The sequence below is a fragment of the Phyllostomus hastatus genome, unplaced genomic scaffold, assembly GCF_019186645.2.
Source record: "Phyllostomus hastatus isolate PE091 unplaced genomic scaffold, TTU_PhHast_1.1 phas_contig_58, whole genome shotgun sequence".
Classification (NCBI taxonomy): Eukaryota; Metazoa; Chordata; class Mammalia; order Chiroptera; family Phyllostomidae; genus Phyllostomus; species Phyllostomus hastatus.
The window spans coordinates 52,817,990-52,840,057 of NW_025333916.1; the positions used below are offsets into that span (position 1 = coordinate 52,817,990).

At 42.3% G+C, this 22,068-nt stretch overlaps 2 protein-coding genes across 11 annotated transcripts in view; one reads left to right on the top strand and one right to left on the bottom strand.

The window, feature by feature from the left end:
• The window catches only part of DROSHA (drosha ribonuclease III), a 106,032-nt gene extending 105,410 nt beyond the window's left edge, over window positions 1–622 (bottom strand). For 6 of the 10 annotated variants that reach the window (XM_045848188.1, XM_045848186.1, XM_045848187.1 and 3 more), the window contains exon 1: window positions 458–541. The gene's annotated coding sequence lies outside the window, so the exon portion shown is untranslated. Of the gene's footprint in view, window positions 1–412 lie in introns of all 10 variants that reach the window. The other 4 variants (XM_045848184.1, XM_045848180.1, XM_045848182.1 and 1 more) reach the window with 4 other exon arrangements.
• A 140-nt stretch (window positions 623–762) lies between these two features.
• CUNH5orf22 (chromosome unknown C5orf22 homolog) lies at window positions 763–20,273 on the top strand. Its single transcript, XM_045848414.1, has 9 exons — window positions 763–936; window positions 2,397–2,542; window positions 7,009–7,158; window positions 9,418–9,847; window positions 10,869–10,931; window positions 11,167–11,288; window positions 12,931–12,997; window positions 15,384–15,523; window positions 18,531–20,273. The coding sequence occupies exons 1-9, from the start codon at window positions 856–858 to the stop codon at window positions 18,661–18,663; spliced, it is 1,332 nt and encodes a 443-aa protein (XP_045704370.1). The 5' UTR covers window positions 763–855; the 3' UTR covers window positions 18,664–20,273.
• Window positions 20,274–22,068: the final 1,795 nt, after the last annotated feature.

The window sequence follows — 22,068 nt, forward strand, 5'->3', positions numbered from 1 at the left end:
CGTCCAGGAACATCAGTCTATGTAGAAAGAGTTGCAAAGTATAACCACGCTTTTCTTAAGACTATCCTCTTTCCCTCCAGTGGAATCTGCAGGCCCATCAAGCTTTCTAGGGCTGAACTGCGCGTTCCCCTGTTTGCATCTCCCGCCACACAGGGAGCCCCAACCAGGCAAGCGCTGGGCTCACGGTCTACCTCCCCTCGGAGAAGCAGGCGACCCCAGGCCAGGATCAGCGCATGCGCTCCACAAATGAATGAGAGGTCTTCATTTGTCACGTCTAAGAATTCACGGGATCCGGGCCTAGGGTCGCTTTTTTTTTTGCCCTTAGCTGCAGATTTCAGGAGGGGCTGTCTGCGCCCAACATCCAGATCGCCGCGACCCCGGACACCAGCCCCGTTTAAATCCAGACACTCACAAATGCTCCCTCTTCGATCGCCCACAAGGTGGCCCTTTTACCTACAAAAAGTCTCCCGGGCCGCGAGGTCAACGTCGGAGCAAAGCCAGGCTTATTCTGCACTCGCTAAAACCGGAGCACCTCCCGCGCCTCCGGAACAGGAAACGAAGGGAATTAAAAAGCAAACCTGAGAAAGAACAGGACCCCGGGAGAGATGCTGCTGGACTCGCTGCAGCTCCTTGTGTACGGTGATTGGTGCGTCAGCAAAAGCGATGGACATTTAAGCCAATCACCCTCACTAGGCCCTCCGAAGTCCGCCCCCTGCCCTCTTTGTCCTCCAATCCGGAACCGCAACCGGGTGAGCGCGCGGTTCTACTCGGGGCGGGTGGTGGGACTGTGCTCCGTCCTTAGCGGGTCTTCGTCCAGTGTCTCTGGCTCACTGAGAGACGGCGGAGCTCCGCAGCATGAGCGACTCCGCAGGAGAACGCGCTCGCCTCCGGCGCTACCCCGAGCTCCCGGTGTGGGTGGTGGAGGATCATCAGGAGGTGAGCGGGCAGCGGTGGAGCCTCGGCCTGGGAGGCCAGAGAGAACCAAAATTGCTTACTTGCGCGAGTTGCATTGAATGGGGGGAAACACCAACACTACGTTGGAAGCGAACTTGGAAGAATAGGCACTGGCGTTTATGGGGCGCTTACTCTGCTTCCGGCCAGTGCGCAATCTGACTGCAGATCCCCGAATCCTTAACCTGCACCTTAGTTCAGGCTTCCTGCCCTCTCCGGCATCTCCAGCACAGGCCTGCTGTGTAGGTGGGATACTTGGTTAAGAATGTGGATTGTCCAAAAAAGAAAAAAAATGCGGATTGTCATATTTGACATAGAGACAATTTTAGGGCCATTAGTATTATTGTGTGGATATTGTGCACATAGGTTTTTTTAAATACGGCGCCCCGCGTTTCTAGACGCTAAAGATATTTGCTATTTTTATGGCAGTGCTATGTTAGAGTAGCGAAAAGAAGGCCTGAATGCAGACTTCTGGAAGTCTACAAGGCAGAGCCATGGATCGGATACCGTTTTGTTTTTGTTTTTTTGTTTTTTAAGTAGCACTAATGCACCTTGGGAGTTCTCCGGATAGGAAAGAGGAAAAGAGTGATTCCAGGTTTATGGAAGGAGACAGTTGAGAGGAAGGAAGTTGGGCTTCTGCAGACCGAGACATAGTGTGTATCAGCATGAGAGAAGGAGTGAGTGTGGATTAGACTGTGCTTTCAAAGTCAGTCTTTTTTTTGACAACTCATTGTGTTTTTTATTGACTTTATTCGGGTGACACTGGTTAATAAAATTATATAGGTTCCAGGTGTGCATCTCTATAATACATCATCTGCATATTGTATTGTATGTTAACCACCCCAAGTCAAGTCTTCTTCCGTCATCACTAATCCTCTCTTCACTGTCTTCTACCTTCCTCCAACCCCCTTTCCCTCTGGTAATCACCATACCCTTGTATGTGTCTGTGAGGTTTTTTTTTTTTCTTTGCTTAATCAATTTCAGTATTAAACCTAGAACTATAGAGCTGTAACAGGACAAAGCCCTACAGACCTCCTAGCCCAACCACACCTTCCTATAGCACCTATAGGCCCTTCCTATAGTATGGAAAGGGCCAGAAGACCCAGGGTAGCTTGAACACAAGTTAGTGTGTGTATTAACTGGCAGGTTTTTTCAGTCCTTGTCTGTTTCCTCACATTTTGTGAGTCCATTGTGGCAGCAAAAGATGCTGGTTAAAGCCTTTGGAGGTGCAAGTTGGAAGTTCTGAGGGAAAAAATAAAGCTTGAGGACATTATCTGAATGATCGCCAATGAACACTCTTCCCTACATATATTTACCCGCTAGTTAATAGTTTCGTGTGCTTCAGATTACGTGCAATCGCATTTAGCATTGTTTTTCAGTCTGCGCTTAAGTGTAAGCTCATGGCTTCAGTGCCAGTTCTGAACACGCGCCTACGTCTTTTCCAGGTTCTGCCTTTTATATACCGAGCCATCGGTTCAAAACACCTTCCTGACAGCAATGTAACTTTTATGCATTTTGACTCACATCCAGACCTCCTTATTCCTGTGAATATGCCAGCGGACACTGTGTTTGACAAGGAGACTCTTTTCAGGTAATACATGATTTTGTTAATGATCTTATACATGCTTGAAACACAGTTTGCGGATGATAAGTGATTAAGGGAAATAGACTGTGCTAAGCTCATGAGTTGGTTTTGTTTGCCTCTTTTATGTTATTTAAAGCAAGTCTTGACAGACTGTTTCTAAAAGAGCCAGGTAGTAGATATTGTAGGCTAAGTTGGTCATATGGTCTCTGTTGCAACTACTTATCGCTGCCCTTGTAGTGTGAAAGCAACCATAGACACTGTGTAAACAAATGGCTGTGGTTTTGTTACAATAAAATTTTATTTACAGAAAACGAGTGGCCTAGTCAATGATTGCCAACCTCTGCTTTAAAATACAGAATTTTACAAGTATTTTAGAAGAAACTTGAAAAGTTCTCCCTTCTTTTCTGCTTTAAAAGTCTGAGTATTAGAGCACACACACACAAAAATGTGTCTTAGCCCTGACTGGTGTGGCTCCATGAATTGACCGCTGGCCTGTGCCAGGTCTCTGGTCACCAAAGAGGTTGCCGGTTTGATTCCAGGTCAGGGCACATGCCTGGGCTGTGGGCCAGGTCCCCATTTGGGGACATGTGAGAGGCAACCAATTGATGTATCTCTTGCACATTGATGTTTCTTTCTCTTTCTCCCTCCCTAAAAAATAAATAAAATCTTTTTAAAAATATGTGTCTTAAACACATAGTTCGGTCATTTAATTTGTATATCTCTCCTTCCAATATTGAGTTTTTCCAACCTCCCAATTTGTTTATTTTCAGGTGTCAAATCCTACTGACTATCAGTTACATAGAATCATAGAGATGGAAGTGAACTTGATAGTTTGTACTCTATTCTTCAGGACGGGTCATACCTAAAGTATCTGTAAATAATGACTTACTAGCCTCTCTTCTGTAAGAAAGTTCCCTGAAATTGTCTCTTTCTCTTTATGTACATATTTGTTAAAATGTAGCCCACTTGTACAATATAAAAAGTTACATAGCAGTAATTCTGTTTTAATATAAAATTAAAAGAGAGACACTTGGCTCTGGCTGGTGTAGCTCAGTGGACTGAGCACAGACCTGCGGAGCAAAGGGTCATCAGTTCAATTCCCAGTTAAGACATATGCCTGGGTTGCAGGCCAGGTCCCCAGTAGGGGACACATGAGAGGCAACCACATATTGATGTTTCTCTCCCTCTCTCCCTCCCTTCCCTTCTCTCTAAAAATAAATAAATAAAATCTTTTAAAAAGAGAGAGAGAGATGCTTGGATAGGGACTTCTGGTCAAGATGGAGGCACAGGTAAACACACCTCAACTCCTCACACGACTACAGCAAAAATTACAACCAGACTACAAAACAAATATCACCCAGAATTGTCAGAAAATTAAGCTGTATGGACGTCTAACACCAAGATGTAAAGAAGCAATATTCATCCAGATGGGTGGAAGGAGTAGAGATTCACAGAGAGGTGTAGAAACACAGAATGAGTGGTCTTGCATCCACATGTTGTGGATAAAAATTAAGACGGATACCTGAGGAAGGAGGGACCCCAGCCCCAGAATAGACCACCCAGCCCAGGGTTCAAGTGCCAAGAAGATAAGTCCCCATAACTTCTTGCTGTAGAACCAGTGGGGGTTGTGGTGGCCAAAGAAACTGTAGGATTATCAAGAGACTCCTCTTAAAGGGCCCACAACAGACTTAGGACTCAGCAGACTCACACCCGCTGGGATTTAGCACCAGGGCAACACCTGAAAGGACACAAGTGGCATACGGGGAGAAAGAAGGGACTGGCATCAGGGCGAGTGCCAAGAGACAGCTTCCTCCGAAGCCAAACTCCAGAGGCCAGGCAGTGACCTCTCTCCAAGCCCTCTTGTCCCATCTGTGAGCCCTCCCCACAAACAGCAACAGTGATGACATGGGTTGCCCCATTCTGGAGATTACCTAAGGCTCTACCCCATACGACTTAACAGGTGCGCTTTTCTACAGTAGGCCATGGTACTAAGATAGGGAGTCAAAGCAGCTCTACCCAACACATAGAAGCAAACACAGGGAGGCTGCCAAAATGAGACAAAGAAACATGGCCCACATGAAAGAACAGAACAGAACACCAGAAAAAGAACTAAACAAAATGGAGATAAGCAACCTATTAGATGCAGAGTTCAAAATACTTGTTATCAGGGTGCTCCAGGAACTCATTGGGTAACAGCAGAAAAAAGAACCAGGCAGAAATAAAGGTCACATTGAGTGAAGTAAAGAAAAATCTACAGGGAACCAACAATGGAGGGGATGAAAATGAGAATTAAATCAACAATTTGGAACAACACAAGGAAGAAAAAAGAATTCAAAAAAACAAGAATAGGCTAAGGAGCCTCTGGGACATCTTTAAATGTAACAACATCCGAATCTTACGGATGCCAGAAGAGAAGAGGAAGAGCAAGAAACTGAAAACTTACTTGAAAAAATAACGAAAGAAAACCTAACTTTATGAAGGAAATAGACATACAAGTCCAGGAAGCACAGAGAATCCCAAACAAGTTGGACCCAAAGAGGACCACACCCAGACACATCATAATTAAAATGTCAGAGATGAATGATAAAGAGAGAATCTTAAAAGCAGCAAGAGGAAAGCAGAGAGTTACCTACAAAGGAGTTCCCATAAGACTGTCAACTGATTTTTCAAAAGAAACTTTGCAGGCCAAAAGAGACTGGCAAGAAGTATTCAAGGTGATGCAAGGACCTACAACAAGATTATTCTGTCCAGCAAAGCTATCATTTAGTATGGAAGGTCGGATAAAGTGTTTCCCAGACAAGGTACAGCTAAAGGAGTTCATCATCACCAAGCCATTATTATATGAAATGCTAAAGGGAATGATACAAGAAAAAGATCAAAATGATGAATATTAAAATGGCAATAAATTCACAACTATTAATAATTAACTCTAAACAACAAACTAAGCAAACAAGCAGAACAGGAACAGAATCATAGATACGCAGATCATTTGGAGTGTTATCAGTGGGGAGGGGGAAGGAAGAAAACGGGGCAAAAGGTACAAGGATTAAGAAGCACAAATTGGTAGGCACAAAATGGACAGGGGGAGGTTAAGAATAGTAGAGGAAATGGAGAAGCCAAAGAACTTCCGTGCATGACTCATGCACGTGAACTAAGGAGGGGAGATTGCTGGAGGGAATGGAGGTGCTGGGTGGAGGGGGACAGAGGGGAAAATTGGGACAACTGTTACAGCATAATCAATAAAATACTTTTTTAAAAAAGGGAAAGGTGCTTGTCTGAATCAATTACATTTGACTTTTTCCGAAACCCCAATTCACACCACTGGTTTCTTTAAAAAAACGTGGTAGGTCTGCCATTGTCCTCACTGTTTTGTATTTAGAGGTTTTATGTTTCAGAAATTGAAGGTAATTATAAAGCAGATATGCAGACTATACAGTTAGTCATAGGATACTAGTTATTAGACTTTTTAGTCTCAGGATTCCTGAATACCCTTAAAAATTATTGAGCATTTTCTTTAATGTGGGTTTTATCTATCAATATTTACCATATTTGAAATTAAAACTGAGAAGTATTTAAAACATTAATTCACTTCAAAATAACAATAGACCTTTATATGTTGGCATAAATAAGATATTTTTATGAAAAACAAATGTATTTTCTAAAGCAAAAAATAGTGAAAAGAATAACAATGCTTAAATTTTTATAAATCTCTTTAATATTTGCCTCTGTAGAAGATTCTTATATCTACTTCTGCATTTATTCAGACACCATATGTTGTTTTGGTGAAAGTATATGAAAAAAACTCAGCAAGAGAATTTTTATAGCCTTTTCAGATAATTGTGAATATTCTTTAATACTACACTAACACTTGACAAGTGGTTGTTTCTTAAAGCTTAGACCATAGAATCCAACAATTCATATTCAAGTCTGAATAACCATGCTTTATCATCAGCCTTTCAAGAAAAATGGTGTTTTGCTTGCAATTCAACCACAAGTGCTTTTCCTCGAGACTTCAATGTATGTAGCAGAAGTACGTTCTGTACACTTCTCGCTTTACCGCTTCAAGTATTCTCACACAGAATACTTTAGAATGTACACTCAAGATCAAGGTTTCATCACGAAGGACATTTGTACGTGCAACTGGGTTTGGGGAGGGTTAGTGCTTCGTCGTGGAGAACACAGTGACCCCAGTAGAGTTTGGCACCATCGCCTTGATTAATCTCACGACACCGACCCACCATGCCTTGTACGCCTCGTGCAAATGTCGGTACCAGGGAAGAGGAAAACGGCGCCTTAGTGTTTGGGGGAAATTGCTTTTAACTGGTGGTCACAGGAAGTACCTCAGGCACCTTCCAGCTGGTCCCTCAGACCCCACTTTGTGACCTGCTGTCTTAAAATATTACTGTGAATGCATTTGGGGGGAAAAATCACTCACTAATAGTTTGTATTCTTCCTCTTTATTTCCTCTCCAGAGAGTTAAGTATTGAGAATTGGATCATGCCTGCAGTTTATGCTGGCCATTTTTCTCACGTGATATGGCTTCATCCCACATGGGCTCAGCAAATCAGAGAGGGCAGACATCGCTTTTTAGTGGGCAAGGACACATCCACCACCACCATCAGGTAACTTCCTCATACTCCGGAGTATGAGGCAGGTTGGATGCTGCTTCTGTCCTATTTTGGATTCCTGTAACAACTCACATGTGTCTCTCCACACATACAGAGTCGGACTGAGCCTCAGCTCTTTGAAAAAGAGTTCTCAAAACATCAGGAACAAGTTTTCAAGTTTCTTAAACTGCTCCACACACCAGTTATACTCTGGTGTTGGCCCAGTTTGTTTTTTAATAATGTGGTCTTCATCTTCTGGAATTCTTGCTCCACTGATGACTAACTCCATTAAATCACTGAAGTGCTTTTTAGATTTATATATTTAATGATACATTTACTATTTCCTTCCAATATAACTATGGTTTGCTGAATGGAGAAATTAGCAGTGAAAAAGCAAAAATAACACTTTTTTTTATAAATCCAATGGCTAGCAAGTAGATTTGGGTTTGTTTTTTGTTTTTTGTTTTTTAGATTTTATTTATTTATTTTTAGAGAGGGAATGGAGGGAGAAAGACAGAGAGAGAAACATCAATGTGCAGTTGCTGGGGGCTGTGGCCTGCAACCCAGACATGTGCCCTGACTGGGAATCAAACCTGCGATGCTTTGGTTCACAGCCCGAGCTCAATCCACTGAGCTACGCCAGCCAGGGCACATTTGGGGTTTTAATTTTATTAATATGATTAGCTTTAGATAATTGATCTAAATTAAATTACAGAGTTCTCTGGCTTGGGTGACATGTACAACTATTTTCGTAGTAAAAGCCATGGAACCAGTGTTTTGTGTATCTTCTGAATTCTCCTGTGAGGGAATGAATGTTTTAAGCAGTGGAACTATAACTTTCTATAACCTGAAGGATATAGGGATTAAATGGTAACATATTGAAAATGAAATAATCGTTCTCTTTGAATATGATACTTTTTACTTCTGACTTACCCTTAATAATACAATTAACTTTTCTTGTATATTATCAATTACACAAGTCACTTTATAGTATATACATGAAATTTTATTTATTGAGAATATAATACTAAATAAATAGAGTTCCTCAGACAGTAGATATTATACATAATACTGGTATATGTGAAAGAGTGGCAGAATTTTTATTGAGTACTTCAGTGTTACTTTAACCTGTAACAGGTTTCTGCAAAATCAAATAATTTCGAGCAACCTGAAACAGACATTTGAAACTCAGTGTGTATAATAATATTAGGAAGATTTTTATTATCTCGTGATTTTAACCCTGCAGGTAGAAATTTATGGAAGAGACATACATGTAGGTACGTAGTCTGAAATACTTGAATTGATAAGAACAAAGTAAAATCTCCATTATTAAAGAAGAACACAGATTTAGGTTAAGGGGTATAGCCTTTGTCCTTCTTAGGATGGTACGGTTTTTAATGAGCCTGGACATTAGTTTTATTGTGTCATCTTCCCCAGTCTTTGGCGGGGAAACTCTATCTTTTTAAATGTAAGACTGTATGTTGGAGCAGGTAGGTAATAAATGTTAACCATTATTTTATTTGGGTAGAGCCTGCCTGTAGAAGGAGCATTTGGTTTCACTGTTCATAGCACCTACCAAGGCATAATACAGCTGAACAGCTGAGATCATGCCGACGTGTCTAAAATCAGCAATCTGCAACTTGGGAAATATGTTCTGCACATGTATGAGGTTTTTTTAAAGTTTTTTATATTAAAATATTATGATCATATAAAGTATAATGAAGCTTTGAGATACATCGGAGGGAGCTTCTATTAAGAGGAATCATTTCCAGGTGTAATTTTTGTCCTCAGCGATTTGGGGAGGTGAAGTTCCAGCTAGTGTAAGGGAAAGCCAAAGCACCGGCTCAAACAGGATTGCCTCTTTCTTTCTCGTATTAGAGTTCACCCCATAGAGTCCCGGGCAGTTCTGTAGTTGGGCACACCCCAGTTTCTCCGATCTTTTCTGCCCCATCACCTCTAGAATGTCGCCTTTGTCCTCATAGCCCAAGGTGGGCTTGTCATCTGCCGGTCGGTGGGGAGGGGAGAGCCAGGCGCAACCTCAGTCAAGCGGCCACACCCAGCTGCGAGACAGACTGTGACTTCGGGCAGTTGGGTGCCCAGCCAGACACTCGGGAAATGCTATTTCTACAGAAAAACAGGAAGTGCAAATATTAGAGACAGCTCCCCGTTTTCGCCCAACATCTTCTTTATAATTCTGCAGTGCTGTGAAATGCTGTGTGAAATGTCAGCTAACTGGTCCACTCATCTTTAAAATAGTTTTCTCCTCTGATCCAGGGTTACAAGTACAGATCATTACTTCCTAAGTGACGGTCTTTATGTAACTGAAGACCAGCTAGAGAATCAAAAACCTTTACAGTTGGATGTAATTATGGTAAAGCCATATAAACTCTGTAACAGTCAAGAAGAAAACGATGCAGTGTCTTCTGCTAAGAAACCAAAGCTAGCACTGGAGGACAAAGAAAGCACTGCCTCCACTAACTGTGACTCTTATTCGGAAGGATTGGAAAAGGACACGGTGACACAGAGAAGGGTCCGGACTGGCCTAGAACCTTCATGTTCATGTTCTCCTGAAAGCCAAGAATGCCAGAGTGCAGTCAGCACGGGAGAGATCCTGGAAGTTTTGAAGAAAGGGGATGCATTTGTTTTAGATATTGACTTAGATTTTTTTTCAGTCAAGAACCCCTTCAAAGAAATATTCACGCAGGTAAATGTGGTATTTTTCAAACATAGACCTTGAGGATTGTATGGCATTTCTCTAGAGCAGGGACCAGCAAACTTTCCGCACACAGCTGAAGAGCAGCAACTTTGTTGCGGGTCAGCGGGGCCTCTGTCTTACATTCTTCCTTCTGGTGCTTCCACAGCCTTTAAAACTGTATGTACCTCATAACTTAGGGGCCACACACAAAAAAAACTGTAGGCTATAGGTTGCCAATCCCTGCTCTAGATTTTATTATTTTGCATTTGTTAATTGGGGTAACGTGTACATGGGTAGCTGGAAAAAAACAAAGTCATATTGTAGAAGAAAGTGTGTGCAAGAAAGAAGGTCGCTCCTTTCCCCACCCCCTAAGTTTCTTGCCTCAGAAACAAACGCTACGGCCAGTTTCTTATGGTGTCTTTCCAGAGATGCTCTATGTCTGTGACCCCCTGTAGACAGATTTTTCAGTGAATAATAAGGTGCCTGGTGACACGTGGACTATGTGTAGCTGATCGTGGAGGCCTGTGGTTCTTACACTACCTCAGCAGACCTTAAATGCACATCATCAGAGATGGAATTTTGCATTTAAGAAACTGATAAATTCATGATCCAAATGAGCATTCCTAGGTGCGTTTTATGGGCACATGTAGCTGCTCGCCTTAGCATTCAGGAAGTTGTTCCAGATCTATTCTGGGAGAATTCGTATTAAATGTCTTGTTTCTAAGTTCAGTATTTGATTTATAACGATGATGCTGTACTTTACAATCCTTATTCTGTACGCATACCTGGAGCCTTGTGATTTATCTGAATAAGCAAAGACCTCTCCCTGTCATGCCCAGATAGATGGAGTTGCCCTGAAGAAATGATAATATTTACAGTGAAATCTCAATTATACATTTTGCCTGATTTTCTGAGACTAATCTTTAAATGACTAAGAAGGTTTTGAGTCACAGCCATTTTTTACTTAAAACATATCATTGAAAAAAAATGTTTTTCTTAATATATGGATTTTTTTTTGTTTTGCGTTTAGGAGGAATACAAAATCTTACAAGAGCTCTACCAATTTAAAAAGCCTGACACCAACCCGACAGAGGTATCGTTCATTGATTTCTTTGGGTTTTGTGTGTTTGTCACGTAACCGAACACATTATCACAGAGTGCTCGCAGACAGCTGTCCGGAGTCTGGCTGTGTGTGTGTATTGGGGAAGTCCATGATTAGTACTCGAAAGTCATGTTTTAACTAATTGAACTTCAGTTTTCACTGTGATGGGGTTTCACTTGTGTTTTGAAAAAATAACTATAATCTTGACTTTTCTGTGCCTTTAAAGGAAGATTTGATAGATTGTGTCGATACTCGAATTCACCAGTTAGAAGATTTAGAAGCCACTTTTGCTGATTTGTGTGATGGTGATGATGAGGAAACTGTACAGAAATGGGCTTCGAACCCTGGGTAAGACCCTCAAACATTTCTCTGCATCTCTACAATATTCCTGTCCTAGGCATGTTACTAGATTTACTAAGTTGCTTTTAAAAATCAGCATTAAATTTCAACACAAATTTACTAGTACTCTTTAGCATTTATTGAGTATTTTCTATGTGCCCGATATAATTCTAAGATTTTTCCTTGCATTATCTCATTTATTTCTTATAACAGTCTTATGGCTTAATTATTATTACTTCTATTTTATAGGTAAGGGAACTAAAGCACAGAGGTTAAGTCACCCGAAATCATGTAATAGTAAGTGGGTGTGCTTTTAGTCACTGTGCATCAGCGGCCCTACTGTGTGTAAGATGTGGTGGTAGGTTTCGTGGAAGATTAAAAATGAGTAAGACAGTCCCTGTTCTAAGTAGAATAAGGAAGAAAATTAACCTATCAATAGAAAAGTAAGTTACCAGACTGGTAATTATAATGTCAAAGCCTGCCTCTTTTGAAGGATAGCCCAGCTACAAGTAAAAGAGTTTGTATTCAAGCTGCCCATGGCATCAGGGAGCAAGATTGGAAAGCTGGGTTTTTCATCAGGTCATTTGTTTGGCCAGTCCTCGCAGAGCTGACCAACCTTGAAAATAGGGAGATCATCTTTTGATTTGAGGGGGCCAGGGGGTGAAGAATGCCCTAGTATTAATGCTAGCTTGAAAGGACAGTGACATAAATAGTACAGTTACTTTTCTCTAAAATAATGTTTTAAATTATATAAACTCAAGAGACCAGGGAACTGAAATAGAACTTTCTGTCCCCAGGAGCACAGAAGACCCGAACTAGCTTATTTTCAAGCTGGGATCATTCTCCATAGTGTAAATGTGAGAGTCAGCCATTGGACAGCAGTCACGGGAGGGGACAGGCGGGACTTCCTGCCTCCTTTTTGCTGTTTTCTCTCCCCTCCTAGCAGATGGGTGCGTGTTGGTAGAAAAGGCATTAAAGTGCTAGAATTATTGATGAATCAGGGCATCTAAAGAGTTTTACCTAAATTAAACACCTTAAACACACCATTGTTGTATCAAATAGTACAGAACTTTCTCCATTATAATTGTATATATGTCAATAAATATGACCTTAATTTTTTTAAACCTTCAGGAAACTATCTTTTTTTAACTGTGTTTAAGCACTTAGTTTTCTTGCTGATCAAAATGATTTTTTTTATTGTTCAATTACATTTGTCCCAGTTTTCCCCCCTTGCTTTCCCAGCTTTCCCCCGCCTTCACCCCCCACGCCCTCCCCCACAGTCGGCCCCCGCCCCATTGTCCACACCCGTAGATTCTTCATGGATGTTCCTTGACTTGACCCTTCCCCTTCAGAATGGTTTTTAAGGTCATAATAGAACTTGCATTTTTAGAGACGAGGAAAATCTCAGGTTCTTGGGTGCTGATTTTCAACATTTAACACAATCTGTAATCTTTTTAGGTAAGAAAACAGCAGGGAATACTTCTTTCTTAATATTTTAACATGATATTTGAACAGCTTTATTTTTTTTTTGTTTCCCAATAATCATACAACACAGACTATTAATGATGAATTTGAAGGGTAATATATCATTGGCTACTGTAATTTTGGTTGAGGTGGTGTGATGTTTAATTGAGGGGTGGCTTTTTTCCAGAATGGAATCACTAGTTCCACTCGTACAGAGTTTGAAAAAGCGGATGGACGTGCCAGACTATGAAATGGTAAATATTGTATAGTGAAGTAAAAAATTGACCCTATTCAAAGGCATTTTTCCGGATAGAGAAGTGTGCTTTCTGTTAAAGTAGGTCACCTTTATTCGTGTTCCTGGCATGTGTGAATGAACTATTTTTTTAAGTGATGAAAAAAATACATGCTTTTAGAAGCTGGAACATTTCTCAGTTTTCTAGGAAAAACGTACTTTTCCCAGTTTTATCTGTGAAACAATAGTGCTGTGTTTTGTTTTGTTTTGCTTTGTTGTCAGCTCTCTTCTTCCCAAAGAAGAATACAATTTCTAAAGTTAGTTTTTTCTTTCTTTCTTTCTTTTTTTTCTTTCTTTCTTTCTTTCTTTCTATTTATGTTTACCTCTTTCTTTCCACACCATGTAAACTTCTCTGATTAAAAACACGAACCAGAGAGACACGAGGAGGCACTCTGGTGAGTGCATTTCAATGGTATCAGCTGCATTACCCGACGGTGCCAACAGTGATCTGAGTGCAGCAGCAAAAGAGAACACCATTGGTGATAATCTCTTTATTTTTCTATCATTCTGCAGTCTTCGAAGCACGAGTTTTCCCATTTGAAATTCACGTGCCCTTTCTCTCTCAGATTTTGTGCCAGAGCTACGACCCCCAAGCCTTGAGTGTCTCCTTTACTTCTAGTGCTTCTTGTGCTTCAGCCAAGTGTGTTTTAGCTTTAATATTTTATTTAGTTGTGGAATACAACCAAATCACCTCATCTGAACTGAAGTTTACATATTAATTTAATGCTAACTTTATAAGAATAAAAAATACCGCCCTGGCTGGCGTAGCTCAGTGGATGGAGCGCGGGCTGGGAACCAAAGTGTCCCAGGTTCGATTCCCAGCCAGCGTACGTTCCTGGGTTGCAGGCCATAACCCCCAGCAACCGCACATTGATGTTTCTCTCTCTCTCTATCTCCCTCCCTTCCCTCTCTAAAAAATAAATAAATAAAATATTTTTTAAAAAAATTCTTTAAAAAAAAAGAATAAAAAATACCCCCTAAAGAATGTTTTAGTTAAATCACAGCTAATCCAAGACTCACTGTTCTTTTTTATTTAATTTTTATTTTTTACATTTAGTATTGTTTTGTACAGCATAACAGTGAGACAACCATACATAGTCACCCTCCTTTTACACAGCGGGTATTAAAAATGAAAGAGTTAGTGTCACAGGTTCAATTCTCAGTCAGGGTACATGCCTGGGTTGCAGGCCATGACCCCCAGCAACCACACATTGATGTTTCTCTTTCTCTCTCTCTTTCTCCCTCCCTTCCCTCTCTGAAAATAAATAAATAAAATCTAAAAAGAAAGAAAGAAAGAAAAACTTTTAAAAAAATGAAAGAGTTAGAAGACACGTAGGGTTTCAAAATGCTTTGAACGCACATGACATTAGTGAATGTCTTCAGCAAGTCTACTTTAATTGCTCCGTGACATTGGACTTTCTGGTGGTCGGGAGGGTTGTACGTGCCGAGAGAAGGGATGTCATGGGGGGGGGGGGGGCAGGCGCAGATCACGTGATTAAATATGGCCTGCCTCCAGCTGCAGGGTTAGGACACTTGGTGCTTCAGCGCAGCCGTTTGAGTAGAAGACATTCTGCATAGTCTGTCATTTACAATACTGCAATGCATTAAGTCTTCGATGTTAATCCAGAGCCTCCAACAAAATAGCAGATTAGTGTTTTGTCCATGCCTTGCATTCTTGTACACAAGGCAAAACTGTGACACGTTTGAGACCCAGTTTTCAGAACTTTAAAGCAGAAGCTGCAAAATGTCGGCTTGTATTTCCAGCTTCCAGGCATATTGATTTAGTGTTGGTCCTTTACAGTTACAGCACATGCACAGGTGTCAGCAGTATGTGCCTGTACACAGAGGGTACTCGAGAAACTGGTAACAGTTAAGTAAGACTGGAGGAAGGCTTTCCCGTGCATCCTCTTGAAGCTTTGAATGTAGTACTGAGTGCGTGTATCTAGAGGGAAGATAAAAGTAGTATGCTGGAACAGAAGATAAGGTGAAAATATTATCTGTAGTTTTATATGAGCTTTTAGACTCTAGGTAAAATGGATAATTTGCTAGAAAACATGAATTGTCAAATTCAAGTAAAGACAGAAACTGAATGAATCCGTAATCATTAAATAAATTTAAAAAGTAGTTAAAGAATTACTTCTAGAAAAGGCCTCAGGCCCACACCATTGTGTGGGTCAGTCCTTCCAAACTTGATGGAGTAGATAACTTCTATGGCACGGAAATTATTAAGGAAAAAATAACCTCACCTCAAAAAAACTAGATTTGTCAGCAAGGTCGTTAAATGGTTAAAGAATCTTCTAAAAACAACGCGACGCCTTACACCGTGATTTTTCATTGTCTCACGTCAGGTTCACCAGGCCGGTCTAACCTGTGACTATTCAGAACTTCCTCACCATGTCAGCACAGAACAAGAGATTGAGTATCTCATTCAGTCTGTATACTATTTACTGAAAAATTTACCAAAGCCTACTCTTGTGACAATTGCAAGGTAAGTGGTAGCCTGAATAATGGCCTGTCGAAGAGGTCCACGTCCTAATCATAGAAACTTGTGAATATGTTGACTTACATGGCAAAAGGGGCTTCACAGATGTTGATTAGCTCAAGGTTCTTAAAATGAGGAAGTCATCCTGGATTTTCTGGGCTGGTCCAATATAATCATGGGGGTCCTTGTAGGGAAGGCAGGGAGGTCAGAAACCGAGAGACTGGAAGGTGCTGGGACATTGTCTTTGAGGGTGGACGATGGGCCCGTGAGCTAAGGAGTGGATGCAGGCAGCCTGTAGAAGCCGGAAAGACAAAGAGACACATTCTCTCCCAGAGCCTAGAGAGGCAGGTGCGTCCTGCCGGCACCTTTGTTTTAGGACTTCTGACCTCCAGCAGAACTGTAAGGTAATAAATTTGTGTTGCTTTACGCCTCTAAGTTTGTGACAGTTTGTTATAGACCAGTAGGAAATGAATACAATCTCCGTAGATTAATCTGATGATTACTAATACAGTGATTCTTATCCATTTTTTACCCTCTCAGCTCAGATCTCAGGTGTTGTATTTTCCCTTTACAGTGAGTAATGGTTGGCAGACAGCATGTTATCTTGTCTTTGAAGATGGTGATGTTTATTCAGATAAACACAAGAATTCCCATTTCTGTGTCCTACAGAGGAATATTTAGCTGCTGCCATGTATTAAATTTAAACATACTATATGTATAGTTACAATTTAATACATCCTTCTTTTCTGTGTTAATCTTTGGGCTGGTTTTCTATACTGTTAGAGTCTAGACTAAGTGCTTTAAATGCTCAAATAATATTTATATTTTTGTGACAAGCATTTTGTAACATCTTTTACCATCCTAAAACAAAATTCCTAGATAATCTAGCCTACATACACACATAATGTAAAAATATATACATATTATACATAATATATAGTTAATATAATTGTCGTAGTCCATTCGGGCTGCAGTAACGAAAGTGCCGTAGATCTGTTGCTTATGGACAACAGCAGAAGTTTCTCACAGTCCTGGGGGCTGGGAAGTCCTGGTTCCCAGACAACTGCCTTCTTCCTGCAGCCCCACGTGGCGGCAGAAGGTGAATCAGCGCTCCGGGGCCTCTGTGTGAAGGCACTAAGCCCCACCTAGGAGGAGCCTCCCTCGTGACCGAATCACCTCCCAAAGGCCTCTCACCTCCGGATCCCACCACACTAGGGACTGGGGGCCAACATGCGAATTTCAGCGGAGAGTGAATGTACACAAACACTCAGTCTTGGTTTATAGCAATAACATACTTATACACATAATTTAAATGTATGTTTATATAGGTATATCCATGCAACAGTGTCACCGTAACAGAAAGGAGAAATGAAAGTAGTTGGTAAAAGCAGTGTGTATTAAATTGCCACATTAGACTTGCACCTTTACAAAGAATCACTACATGAAACAGTTACCAACGCAGATAGCATTTAAGTGCCTCTTATATGTCATAAATTAATCTTTTCTATATGATACTTCCTTAAAGTAGGTGTTTACCCATATGTATATTTTGGACAGTGATTTAAAATTGTCCTCTATCATTTATTATGTGTTAAATGTGTATACGGAGCCTCAAAATAACCTAGTCATCAGAGAGTGGAATGAGTTTCCTGGAGGTCTTAAAGATTATTTCTTTAGTTCTAAAATACTTGTGACGGGGAGGAGACTGTATTACTACCCCGTTTCTGTCTGAAAATCTCCATGCCACTCTTCCTCGTCCCTCTGAATGGCTTCCTCGCCCCATTTCAAACCAGGAGACACTGCTCCAGTCATTCAGACTTCACTCCAGCTGTCATTGACCGTGACACTGTAACTGCCTGGCCATTCATGTTGTACTTGGTGGTACTACAAAGACTTCCCAAAAGGCCGATTTCTGTCCCATCCCACTTAGCTCTTTTCTCAATACTTACCGCCTAGGAACTTGATCCCTACGCCAGCTTGTCCTCATGTTTCTTGATCCCGGACGGTCCTGCACATTTGTGCAGTTGACATTGTTTTCATAAGTGGGGCCCTTCTATCAGTTGGAAGGCCTCCACCATCATAATTTCTAGCCCTAATGTACACACAAAACAATGAGGAGCCCTGGCTGGTGTGGCTATGTGGGTGGGGCACCCTCCGGCACACCAAAAGGTCACCAGTTTGATTCCCAGTCAGGGCACACGCCGGGGCTGCAGGCCAGGTCCCTGGTTGGGGGGCATGCAAGAGGCAACCGATTGATGTTTTTCCCCGTTTCTTTGTCCCTCCCTTCCCCTCACTCTAAAATAAATAAATGAATAAAATGTTTTTTTAAAAAGAAGGAGAAGGATGCCCAGTCACTAAGGTAATAAATAAGCCCCAGGATTCCCCAGCAGCGTGTCCCTTTCGAGCAGCATCTCTGCACTGAGCACTGGTTACCGAGCACTGGGGCTCTGCACATAGGCCCTGTGGCCTCCAGTCCTGCCCCCCACCCCCGCCCCCGTGCCGTTCATTGGCTCCAGCTGTGTGACCCGTGCAGGGCGGCCTTTCTCTGTCCCAGGGTCCTTTCAACGGGCCAAATCCAGCCCTCCGCCTTGTTCTGTCTGGCCAGGCACCTTGTTTCTACCCAGCGGCCGCGCTGAGCTCTCGCTCAGCAGTTAAGGAAGTAGTTACATTTATACAGTCCTAAAGTTACATTCCTAACATTACAAATTTCCCTTTGAAGGCAACCACTAGGCTGATGTGGCCCCTGGTGAAAATGAGTTTGACACCCCAGCTCTAAGGGGAAGGTAAATGCACCTATTCAGTACAGTGGCTGAGGACATTAAAGTACATCTTTCATGTCATGTGCCCGATAGGAGCAAACATGTAGCAGCTTGTAACTATTACTATTCCCAAGTCCAGCAACTTGCATTTCAATGTTAATTGACATCAACACATACGGGCTTTTCCTCGCTGCACAGTATGACTTCATCCTATTTGTGTGTATTTTTTTTTTAATTTCTCTCATTGGTTCCAGGTCGAGTCTGGATGATTACTGTCCTTCTGAGCAAGTTGACAGCATTCAGGAAAAAGTCCTCAGTGCGCTGCGCTCCCTCTACGGGGCTCTCGACGTCCACCTGGTGTATTCGGCAGAGTCTTCTCCGCCTTGAAACAGCCAAACACGAGGCTCCTGCTACATCTCGACGTAGTGACAGGGTTTTCATCAGCTTCCTTGTAAATGCGTCTTCCGGGGGACGCTTTGTTTTCTAGTAACGTTGACTGGACATCTTCCGGGTGTTGTCAGTTGCTGAATGGTGGCGGCTCTGTGGGCGCCGGGTCTGCCCCTGTTGCTTGCCTCTCTCCCCTTCTATAATTGTCTTCGCTTTTGTGAGGGTGTTTTTTTGTTTCTTCGTGCTATTACAGGTGTCCCTTTTTTTTTTTTTTTTGCTTTGAGGGTGGGTTTCCCCCCCGCCCCTTTCTGATTTTTCTCCTAGGTCAGTTGGACTGTATGAGATTCATTTGTTCATTTCACTCACTCAGCTAACCGACCCTCATTGAGCACTTACGTGCGCCAGGCATCACTACACGCTGGGTGTACGGTAATGGACAGAACAGACGGGGCCCCTGCCCTCTTGAGGGACAGCCAAGAAACAAGTCACAGACTGTAACAAATTTTAGCGAGGAAAGGGCAACCACAAATGTGTCTTAGGCATGTTCTAGTCCTCAGGGCACCCTGGCCTTATAGGAAAGTGACATTCTCAAAAGCTACTACCTAATTATAATAATAATAATAGAAAAATAAATAAATAAACTTGCCCGTCCGTGAAAATGTTGCAGGAAGTCTACCTCTCCGAGACTGGTACTATGTATGACCCAGCTCTCGCAAAAAAATGCTCTCAGCACTGTTGGTATGAGGTCTGTTTAAGTAAACTCAACCAAACAAATTAACTCTAGTTTGCTGATCAAAAAGCCCTTCTGTGCGTTGTACCTCCATGACAGTCAGTGTGAGCGTTCATTAGCATTATAGCTCTGAAGTGCCACTTTATGGCACTTCTTCCACATAAACCAGCTCTTTGTGTAAATAGTAGGAAAAAAGTTAAGTCCTCGATTCTGGCCCACCATAAATACCACCTTCCACCAGCTTCCCCAGGAGTGAGAGACCCTGTCTGACTGGCTCTTAATCACGGAGCTTTGCATTTGCTTAATTGGCCAAAGTCTTCCTCTCTTCAGTATTTGTCATGTTCAGTAATCATTTTTAACTGCCTACTTGATTTATTTTCCTTTAAAAGGTAGGACAGCATTTAAAGAAAAAATCCATTATTCCTCAGTCCTAGTACAGTAGTAGTTCTCATTTTTGCATGTAACTTTCAGGCCTTGACCACGTGTGTGCCTGTTGACTTGGAAATAAATGATCATGCTACCTAACTTAATAGCTGATACCGATGGTTGCATTACCATTACCACTCACTAGATGGCGCCAGATCCCCCCTTTTTTTTCCAATGATTCTATTTTCCAGTCGTTCTTGTCACCAAATCGCTTTTCCAAAGCTGATAGCATGTATGCTGATTTCTGGTATGAAAAAGTAAAGCAAACTGAGTTAACTTTCCATTGTAATAGAACATTATGTGCCAAAAAGCTTTATTTCATGGTAAAATAAGAATTACAAAATAGTGCTATTATTTATTTTTAAATTTTGAAAATCAATTTTCATTAGCGTTCTGTAAGTGGATGTTACTTTTATGAGTAAATTAATTTTGTGCGCTAAAGGAAATAAAAAGGTGTGTGAATTGATGTTGTGAAGATGTACAACCAAACTATAGCACTGACGACTCGTCTCCGATCTCAGCGTGTTCAGAGCACCGGCCTCACGGGCTCAGCCCACAGTCGCTCATCCCGGTTCCCATCGACTGCGGTGCGAGTCACCGCTGTCTGGACTCAGGGAGAGTCCCAGGGCGCCGCTTTCCTTCTCGGGAACCCCTGGATGGTTGCGTTGTCATGCCCTGCAGTTCCCTTAGAAGAACAGAGTTCAGTCCCTACTTGCTGACTAGAACCAACTTAGTCAAGTGTGCCTCCATGTATGTCACATAGGAAGACGTTTAATTTGTCACGACAGCCTTCACACGTGTTCTGAGTACCCATGTGGAATACACAGCACAGTGTTTTAGATTGGATACGAATCTCACGGAAGCATGGGATTTTGAACAGCGTTTTGAAAAGCGTGACTTAAGTATAAGCATAGACTATAGCTATGATGTCTTTTAAGTGCTCCAGGTTCTCAGGAGTTCTTGGTCAAAGCCCTTCATTCTTTATATGGTATTATCTCCAAATACTGATTTTTATTTTAGCAGTAGTTGCCTTGAACTGTTTGTAGTACATTCATCGAACTGCCAGTAGTGTATAGTCAGGGGTGTGCTTCTTAATACAAGACTCTTTCATTCACCGTACACCTTAAGAGAAAGCCCTTTCCTGAAAGGGAAGCCGTTTCTGTTGGCCGTGTTTCAGAAAGGCTAGTGGTCCGTGCGGCTCAGCTGTGCGAGTGCTCCATATCTGACTGCGCGGGGCGGCTGCCTGGCCGTCCTGAGCCGCACGCAGCGCCCTTGGGGACTCCCCGGTCCCGGGCCTCTGGCCCTGCGCTTCTGGCTGCGCTCCGGGGTTCCGACCTTCAGCGCCATCCCCTCCCTTTATTCGTGTGAGCTCAGCAACTGAAGGTGAGACTGAGGTTTCTGGGAACCTGGATTCTTAGGGAAGAGTTCTCTGAACAGTGAACATCCTGGTCACTCACGGAAAGGCTGCATCTCACCATCGCACGTCAGTAAGCTGGCGTTCTATACATCAGTATTTTGTAAGTTTGGTTCCGTGATTCGGAAGCAGGAACCCGTTATCACGGGGCGGCTAGGCCAGGGCTGCACAGTTCAACTTCCTTTGCCGGCATCCCTGGCTGAACACTCAGCTCACCTACAGCTACAGCATTCCTGACATGTCTCTAACTCCACAATGCTGTTCAGCAGCAAGCAGATCTCTGCAGCCATCAGCACTGTTTGGAAGCCGTGGCACCTGTTGGTGGGAATCGTGCCAGGCCTGAGATGTGTCGTGACTGAAATGCAGTAGCTTGTAGTGGTAAGTGTGAGCCTCAGAGAGCTACTGCCTGGCTCCAGTGCACCCTCTGCTGCCTCAGCTTCCTTTTTTTTTTTTTATTTTATTTTTACAGTAAGGGAACTCATCAGATATTGTGAGGAATAACACATACGAAGCCCTTATGCAAGAACCATTCGGTAAACATCGGCTGTCCTTTCCAAACCCAGCCCTCATTAGAATGCCCTGTGGTGGTTATTGCAGGTCTCAGCTGCACTCCTCATGCCTCTCCCAAGCACTGGTGTCTTCTTGCACCCCCATCCTGGCTTCCACTCTATTTCTGTTATGGGAATTTCAGCTTCTTTATTCAAAGAGGGCAGGTCCTTGCCCATAAGGAAAGAAGCATCAGGGCTTTAAGCAGAGTTGCTCATAACTTTGAGTTTTCGTCTTGCAGTTGGTACAAGCATCCACTCTCGCTATTTTGAAACCTGGCCTCGTGTGC